At 38.6% G+C, this 9,068-nt stretch overlaps 1 protein-coding gene across 4 annotated transcripts in view; it reads right to left on the bottom strand.

Moving 5' to 3' along the window:
- Nucleotides 1-424: 424 nt before the first annotated feature.
- Nucleotides 425-9,068, bottom strand: part of abca4a (ATP-binding cassette, sub-family A (ABC1), member 4a) — a 48,913-nt gene continuing 40,269 nt past the window's right edge. For 2 of the 4 annotated variants that reach the window (XM_047349524.1, XM_047349525.1), the window contains 16 exons: nucleotides 8,957-9,031; nucleotides 8,680-8,849; nucleotides 8,343-8,520; nucleotides 8,131-8,246; nucleotides 6,955-7,102; nucleotides 6,759-6,882; nucleotides 5,409-5,538; nucleotides 5,182-5,302; nucleotides 5,017-5,079; nucleotides 4,807-4,913; nucleotides 4,360-4,501; nucleotides 2,703-2,837; nucleotides 2,482-2,585; nucleotides 2,314-2,406; nucleotides 1,979-2,228; nucleotides 425-1,326 (listed from right to left, as the gene is read on the bottom strand). In XM_047349524.1, the coding sequence (XP_047205480.1) occupies nucleotides 1,207-1,326; nucleotides 1,979-2,228; nucleotides 2,314-2,406; nucleotides 2,482-2,585; nucleotides 2,703-2,837; nucleotides 4,360-4,501; nucleotides 4,807-4,913; nucleotides 5,017-5,079; nucleotides 5,182-5,302; nucleotides 5,409-5,538; nucleotides 6,759-6,882; nucleotides 6,955-7,102; nucleotides 8,131-8,246; nucleotides 8,343-8,520; nucleotides 8,680-8,849; nucleotides 8,957-9,031 (2,076 nt within the window). In that variant the 3' untranslated portion in view covers nucleotides 425-1,206. Of the gene's footprint in view, nucleotides 1,327-1,978; nucleotides 2,229-2,313; nucleotides 2,407-2,481; nucleotides 2,586-2,702; nucleotides 2,838-4,359; nucleotides 4,502-4,806; nucleotides 4,914-5,016; nucleotides 5,080-5,181; nucleotides 5,539-6,758; nucleotides 6,883-6,954; nucleotides 7,103-8,130; nucleotides 8,247-8,342; nucleotides 8,521-8,679; nucleotides 8,850-8,956; nucleotides 9,032-9,068 lie in introns of those variants that run through there. The other 2 variants (XR_007035718.1, XM_047349526.1) reach the window with 2 other exon arrangements.

Below are 9,068 nucleotides of genomic sequence, written 5' to 3'. Positions count from 1 at the left end.
GCATCTCTATCATACAACCATGCAGGTTGTTCTCACTTCAAGATAATTCATCTGCAAACAGATCTTTTTAAAATAAATTTTAGGAACTTTAGCCAAAAATTACATGTTAGAAGTAATGTTCTTTGTAAGTAAGTGCAAGAGGTAGCTAATTTAAAATACCACTAAATCTGTTCAGGAGTTAATAATCGCTTTTGCGCTCTCAGGGGGAATGGTGATGAAGCAGACATTTAGTCATCCATGTGACAAACCTTTTACTGAAAACCGTAAAAATGTGCAGAAATTGTTTGATATCAATGGGTAGATGCCTTTACCTTGTATTACTCTAAAGAGCTTTGATTTTCAAACCAATTCTGTCTAATCTTAGGTTTAATTAAAATGTGAATGTAAATGCAACTGAAGGTGGTCATTTTAAAGAAACCTTACATTTTTTAATATGATGCATCTCATAGAAACGTTTATTTTCACATTCATTCGTCACCCACTAATGACACCAAGTGTAATAAATGTGAGCAAACAATCAAAGCTGGACACATATAAGAAAAGCGTGAAGAAGAAAAAACATGAAAACAAAAATGTCACAATGGGCTGTAATGAGTTTGCAGCAGCAGCCGAAGGACTTTGTAATAATTACCAAATGTAATATTGTCAGTACATCTTGGTGACAAATTGTGATGTTTGTAATCAATAAAGTGCCAAGAAACTAAGCTTGTTCAAGTGCTTCTTTCACAGGGTTATAAAGGCAGTTCAAAAGTTTCTTGCTTGGCATCTGAAGCGAAGTACAAAGAGCTATGCTTTCTTACAACCCAACACCGTACGAGTTTATTGACGTTCCATCGGAAGACGTCAGTATCTTTTTTTTTTTTTTTTTAATCCGCTTCTAAGGTGAGCAGGACGTGGAACATAAAGCAGGCTCATAAATGCTCCACTGACTAACTTGACTAAAAGCTAAAAAAAAAAAAAAAAAAGCATGTTAAATTTATTCCTCTACACTTGTTTTATCACATGAGAAAGATCACATACTATATCCAAAAAATCTGATTTCAGCCCTCTTTTTTTAACTATTCCAATGCAGCAATTGGCTCCAGCTAAGCTAAGTTGGATTTAGAGTTCCTTTTAAAGGATGAGTATGACAAGCGGCTTCATTTCTGTCTATCCACCGTGGGGATAAAATCCACAGACCATAGAAGAGCTCCCATCCAGTTCAGTTCATTTCCTATAAGACTTGATCGGCGTGGTTTCAATGTACCGTTGTGCCCCAGCAACCTTTGGGTGCAGTACTATGGTGTCATCCTCTCTGGACTGCTGCTTGGCAAAATTCACAAAAACCTGCAGGAACAAATGCAAATCAAAACAGATCATGGAGGAAGGATTGGAAAAAGCAACCTGTTTCAGGAGGAACATCATACAAAGAGAGAGAAACAACAGCTTTATTTTTGACCATAGTTATTAGTCAGGGCTCCAGCATATAAAGTGGCTCTCAATGCTGTACACACCCCTGTTGAAAATCCATGTTTTGGTAATTTTTTTGAAAAACTGGAGAATAGTAAATCAGTTCAGACTTTTTTCCACCTTTAATGTGGCATACTGTATATCCTTAACAAAAGAGTTGGAAAAGGCATGGGTAAAATATTCCAAAACTTTGTGATAACTTGTGATAAAACCCAAGTGAAAGAACAAAGTACCCACAATGAAACATGATGTTAGTAGAATCATGATGTGGGACTGCTTTTCATCAAATGTAACTGGGATTTGTTTTTGTCAAAGTGAATAAAATTATGAACAATTAATAAACAAATGCCAGTTAGCTTTGACCCAAAACCTCCAAAGGGTCGGCTAGAAAGCTAACCCTTTGGAGGACACTTTGGAGATCCACTGTACAATATTCCATTAACTTAAAATGTAATAGTAAGCAAATGCAAGCTCTTTCTAAAAACACATAAAAAAAGCATGATGTTTTTTTTTGTGTGTGTGTGTTCACCTGATCAAGAGTTGTCTGTGACACAGAGTAGTCCTCTATGTTGAGTTTGTCCTTGTTAGCCAGGACCATTTGAAATATCCTAGCCAGAGATGGAGAGGAGATCTTATACTGAAGAGTGTTGTAGTGTTTCTCCCTTTGGATGGAGCCAGGGAAGGTGCTCTCCATGAAAGCCTCAGCAGGGTTCAGGTCTGGGGGACAGCCGGGCTTGGCGGCCCTGATCTTCATGGTTACCACGTAGCCGTCGCCAAATCTGGTTCAGAATAAAATGGTTATCAGATTATGTGTACTGTTGGTTAATGCTATTATAAATATGGCCATAAAGTGAAATGACTTACTTGTATTTGAGATGCTGAATGGTTCCCAGACATTTGAAGGATCCATTAACCATAATGGCTAAGCGAGTACAGAGCGCTTCACATTCTTCCATGCTGCAAGAAAACCTCGGTAAATACATACAAACACACACAGATGTACAGTTTAATGAACAACAATATATGATTTACCTGTGTGAGGTAAGGACCACTGCTCGTCTATCCTGAATGACACTCATGATGGAGTTCCAGAGGAAGCGTCTGGAGAGCGGGTCCATGCCTGTGGTCGGCTCATCCTGAGAGAGAGGACGTAACAAACAGTGACAACAGAATTTTGTCAATTCTACCTTAAATATTGTCAAAACTATGATCTTCATCCAAAAACCACAAATGCCAAGTGGTTAACTGCTCACCAGCAGCACCAGAGCAGGACAGCCGATCATGGCAATAGCAGTGGAAAGTTTCCTCTTGTTACCTCCACTGTAGGTCCCAGCACTTCGGCCGGCATACTCTGATAAACCCAGTTTCTGGATGGCCCATTCAGCTACCTGAAAAAGACAACAGTCAAATCTCCATTCATCCATTTTCCACTTATTCTGTGGGTCCTGATCATGAAAACACCAAGGCACAGATGTTTAGATCATCTAGATCATCAAGACATATGAGAGACATCAGTCTACAGCATATCATAGATGTACCCCAGTTTGTCCTCATGGTAAAATAAAATTATAAATATCTGGCCATAAGATGCCTTGAAATGACATCTCCATTTAAATTTAATGACATCTAAAGCAAAGGAAATTGCCAGTTATGCTGATTTTAAATTAATTGAACAGGGAAGCAGTTATTACTAGCAGCAGACACATTAATACACCTTCAGTTATCAAACACAAATGTCATTATATTTTGGAGACAGATAACCTACAAATTCTTACCCTATGAAACATAATAAAATAAAATAGTGATTACTAAAAGCACTTTTCTGACACAAAAAGAACCGATGGAGCGACATCTCTCTAAAACAGAAAGTCACCACCATGTATGGACATGATAGGACATGTCAGAGTGTAACACAGCTTTAACAGGGTGTTGTATTGGAGTCAGCTGCAGGATCATGAAGGCAACTATATCTGTTGTTTGTGAGCATGAACTTTTTTAGTTTAGAAAAAAAAGGTTTTCACTTAGTTTTTTGTCTGACATTCTTGCATACCTCTACAGATTTAAATTGGTCTGTAAAACTTCCACCTGCATCTTTACCTATAATAATTAGCTGTAACAGCGCCTCATTTCTGTTTGTTTTTCTTTGTGTCTGAGACAATTGAAGGACAGGTTTTACATGAGTATTCTGACATTCCTTACATCGACCACATGTAGTGGTGGGTTAAAGTCATATTTTAAGTATAAATGACACATTGCCATGAACAAACTGTAAAAGAAGTTGTGTGACAGTTGTGTGTTCAAAGAATATTGTTTTGACAGCCACATTACTGCAGAGCAGTTAAATTCTCAAAGTTAAACCTTGGACCTATATGAACACAACTGAGATTTTCAGCTGCCTCCATTCACTGCAGCTATGTTTAACCCAATACAAACTGGGCTGTGGCACAGTTGTTAGGAGTGCAATACGCCCGATGCGTCAGAGTAACATTGCTGCCAGAAATGTAGATTTTCTTTATTTTAAAATTTTTGTTATAAGTGTTCTTTCACTAGTTCAGTCTTCAAGTTGCTATCCATGAACAATATTTCCCTTGACTTTCTCCTCCTCAACCGGACGACTCAACATGTAAATCTTTGCTTTAAAAGCTCACATACGAGCCAGACCTTGCTATCTCAAATTTCTTCATCACTTTACATCAAACAAAACTATTAAGAGCTACAAGTCAGAACAAACATGTATGCCTTTTACTATGGGTCCATTCACCAGCACCCAAACAAATTGCAATCTAGCCCTTGAAACCAGGATTCAAGGAATGCTCTCCAGCAGTTAGCAGAAACCTTTTTAAACACAGCATTATCATCTGTCTCCCTATGGATCATCTATATACTGTCATAATGAAAGCACCATCACACCCTGCTGATCTCAGACCCTGGAACCCCTCTGAGGCGGGCATACAGGTGCAGATGTTCTCTTCCTGTCAGCAGCTCATCGATGGCACCAAACTGTGGACAGTAACCCATGTTCTGGTGCACATCCAGGATGTTGGTCAAAATGCTGCAAGGACAACACAGTGGAAACACAACAAGCTTTTAAAAGGCGTTTTCTCAGATAGATTTATAAACACATGACTGATAAAGCCACCCCATGATGAAACGTCACTTAGTATTGAAGTATGGCTCAAAGAACTGACGTGTAAAACACAGATTCCTACAAAGACTTAGCAAAGTGTTTACATCTTAAAAATGTGCAATTAAAACTGTGCTGTTGTTAGATTTTTATGAAAAAAACTAGAAACATGAATATTGTCTGTTTTAATATTCATATTAACATTTAAATTGCATTTGTTTTATATCATGAACCTGTAACCAGAGACAGAAGCCTCTCCTGACGTTACATCTATGTCTCCAGTCAGCATCTTAAATGTTGTGGTCTTCCCAGCTCCATTTACCCCCAGCAAACCAAAGCACTGCAGGTAAAGATGAAAAGAAAAAGACACAAAAAAAAAGTGATCCAGCTGCCTACCGCTGAGGGCAGCTGTTCAGACCTAATTTAAAGAAAACCGGACAAACCTCTCCAGGTGAAACTCCAACACAGATTCGATCCACTGCAGGGTTGATGGTTCCTCTGTACGTCTACAAAGGTCAGATGAAAACAGAATTAACCAGAAATCTTGCAGTCTTTAGTTTTTGATCATTTTACCTCTGCCTAAACTTCATTGTATTGAAATGTCTCACCTTAGACAGGTCTTTTATGCATAAAATATCGTATGTATTTACATTCCTGTGGATTCGCTCCCTTTCCTGAGCCACATCTTTATCCTCCCCCAAAATATGAGGCTTTGGGCAATCTGGAATCCTATAATCATAACAATTAAAAAAACCTTCTTAACAAATCCCATCTCCACCTACCTGAGAATGACATTACATCTTGGATTGTGTTGTGAAGATTTCCTGTCCTTTACCAGTGATCCAGGAAGAAGCGGTACTGGAAAAGGATGTTGAGGATGAAATAGACAAATCCCTCAACAGCCATGCAGAGCAAGTTTTTCCCAATGAAGTCCCAGTTAAAGGGATCTGGACTGTAATCCTCGCCTGAGGAGATGGATACAGCACATCTGTAACACCTGCTTCCTTATCTGTGGCTGTTTCAGATTGATGTGCATTGCATCACAAAAGTATTCACACAGTTTAAACTTTTTCACATTTTGTTGCTTTGCAGTTACAATGTTCGCTTTGTTTTCTTAGAAATTAAGCGACAGATAATGGCTAAAAAATGGCATGGATTAGAGTTCAGGGCCCCTGAATCAATACTTTGTTGAGCAACATTTCACTGCAAGTCTTTTGGTCTCTACCAGCTTTCATATCTTGCCACAGATTCTCATTTGGATTTGAGGTGATCTAAACCACTCTATTGTAGCTCTGGCTGTATGTTCAGGGTTGTTGTGCTGCTGGATGATGAACCCCAAGTGCAGCCTCAAGTCCTCTGCAGCCTCTAACAAGCACAGATGGCTTTCCTATAGGATTGCCCTGTACTTACTGTATTTTCCCATCCCCTCTGACTATCTTCAGTGTACCTGCAAAAGCAAAGCCTCCCCACATCATAACACTGCACACCAAAATGCTTCACCGCAGGAATGGGGTGCCCTGGGTGAAGTGCAGAGTTAGTGTCACAGAACACATAGCATAAGGGCCAAAAAGTGCTTTTGTAATCTCAAGTGACCAGAGTGCTTTCTTTCAGATATTTGCTGTGCCATGGCTTTTGGCAAATTCTAAAGGAGAATATGAATGACTTTCTCTCAAGCTTGGCTGTCTTCTTGCCACTTGAGCAAAAAAGGCCAGATTTGTGGAGTGCATGAATAATAGTTGTCTTAGCTGATTCCCTTGTTAATGCTCTTGGTAGCTTTGTAGTTGTGCTCATTCAGTGTTTGGTTAAAGCATTAAAAAATGTTTTTCTTCAAAAAATGTTATGCCATGCTGAATACATGATTCACTTTTTGGACTTTTATTTGCTAACATTTTCGAAAAATATGTACCATGTTCCTTTCACTTTACAATTGTCTATTACTTTATGTTGATCTATCACTTAAAATCTGAATAAAATACTCTGTAGTTCAGGGATGCAATGTTACAAAAGTCCAATAGATATGAATACTTTTGCAAGTCTACAGTCTACAGTTGGCTAGGCCCCTAAGAGTGAATGTATAGAATCTGATATGTGACACATGCAGAGACCGGACAATCATCATGCTCAGACAGGGGTTAAAAGCTGAAGCATCTGTGGTCTTTGCTAAAAGATATGGGAATGTGATTACCAAAGCGAGCATAGATATCAGTCACAGCCTGGTTCATGGCCATGTCTATGAGACCTCTACCAAGGCAGTAATGGGGAAAGATGAGCAACACTGTCTTTAACATCTGGTTGAATCTGTAAAGAGCCTGAATAAAAAAAACAAGAGTGAGAAGGAAGATTGTTTAAAGAATTTAGGTTAATATATCCCACAGACTTACTGTGGTGCTCTCAAAAAGGTCCAGGATGAAGGTGATGGCACTGCTGTTGATCCCGATGAAGAGGTTGATACATGACAGAGAAACGTAGGCTGTGCTGGGGATACTAAATACGTAGGACATGGGGTACATCATGGGCGTCACAGACCAGCTAAAAAAGAGATCAACTGTATAATCAGTCCCGAACACTGAATGCCAAGCAATGATACCTAATACTGGTCCACATCATATAAAGCACTATGAGGTTTTATGAGGTATTGGACCTCAGCACCAAACCTGTATTTCCAGACAACTTTTTCTTGATTTTTATTTTGCCAACCAGTCATAAAAATGTTTTCTAAAAACTGTGCATTAGTAATTTAGTACAGCAACCTCCACAGTTATTCCACTTCTGGCGACGATGGGTAAAAAGGCTTTAGAAAATTCTCTTTTAAAGTTTTTACAATAATTCCCAATAAAAATGTTTAGAAAAATTCAGTATGAGTATTTTTATTCAGCAGGCAAAAAAATTCCACCTTAAATAATTATTGTTCCTGTAGCATTTTTATTTTTTTTAGGTGCTAGTGGCCCTTTATTTTTAAAAGTTTTGACAGTAAGCAGAAAGGAAATGGTTGAGAGAGTGGGGGAAGGGTATGCGGAAAACATCACCAGGCCCGGGATTCAATCCCGCGACAGCCTGCGTCAAGGACTAAGGCCTCGTCATTTAAGAGGGGTTAGGAGAAATGTGCATCTGTGTCACATCATAGTTATTCCGAGGGAAACAAGATCTCATGGATGATCAATTAAAAGTCTCTAGACACTTTGAGAGCTTAAAAAGTCTTAAAATATGATTCACTTAATTTTATTTAATAGAAGTTGTTAGGGGTGCCAAAACATGTTGTAGAATTGATTTTGGAAATAAATCATTCTTTCTTACCATGGTATTTTTCTTCACAGAATATAACCATTTAAATTAATTGTGAAAAGGCTGAAATATGTATTTATTAAAAGGGCTTTTTAAACCAGGTGTTCAAATAATTGTGGAGGACACTGTGAATAATAAGTCAAATTTTCTCTTTTGTACAATATTACTTTTAAACAGTCCAGTTGTGGTTTTGATATGCAAATTTACTTGTTTTTGTTCCTATATTGGAAAAGAAAAGGATACGGACAATTAAAACATCAATTGGTGCAACTCACCCATAAAGCATGAGCAGGGCAATAAGGGGTTGCAGGTTGGTTGGTGAAGTGTAACATCTCTTATCGAAAAACAGGAAAATTTTCACCACCATCGCTGCACTGATAGAGTAATTCACCTGGAGATAGTCACAGAAAGCGTTGACCTCAGTTCAAGCTCTAAATACATGGCCTAGATCATACCAGAACTCTAAAAGGTAACTAGGCCACTTTACCATGTCCCACAGAAAGTTGGCCATCCAATACACCAGTGGACTAACACCACTGACAAACTGCAGGTGTTTGGCCTGAGTGACTCTCTCCTGGATGAGATAGAGGATGAAACTAGCTGGGACAAAGGACATGGCAAAAATGACACAAATGGCCACCACTGCATCTACAGAAGTAGTCAGACTGGGAAAAGAGAGACATGGAAGAGTTTCATGAGCTGTGATTAAAGGAAAATGTCATTAGTTGAGGTTTTCTAATAATGACTGGTGAACAATTCATATTTCTTCTTAACAGCAGAAGAAAACAAATGGAGAAAGAATCATGAGTCTGATGGTCACTCACACGGTGATCTCAGAGAGCTGCTCCTTGGTCAGGTTCAGAGGATGGTTGATGACAGTGATCCCATATTCATCCAGATCAGCTCCTTTCGGCAGATTTGCACGAAGGATGGCATTGTTGGCCACATTCATAAAAGACACCATGGCATGCCAGCCCTTATTGTTATACCATACCTAGGAAAAACTGCAACTGATTAACATAATGTAGAATGTATTAGGTGGTTATTTATTTGATCTGTAGCCAAATAATTTATCCAACTGCTGAGCTATATAGGACTAACCTTGACATTGTTCTGCGTTTCCATATACCTGAGGAACTTCCCAATTCCGTTAAGTGTTTGTTTGGAATATTGACCCTAAAAACAAGTTGTAGTTACTGTTTCAAAACATATC

Source organism: Girardinichthys multiradiatus, chromosome 21, assembly GCF_021462225.1.
Source record: "Girardinichthys multiradiatus isolate DD_20200921_A chromosome 21, DD_fGirMul_XY1, whole genome shotgun sequence".
NCBI lineage: Eukaryota > Metazoa > Chordata > Actinopteri > Cyprinodontiformes > Goodeidae > Girardinichthys > Girardinichthys multiradiatus.
This window is presented reverse-complemented; position numbering and strand designations above follow the sequence as displayed.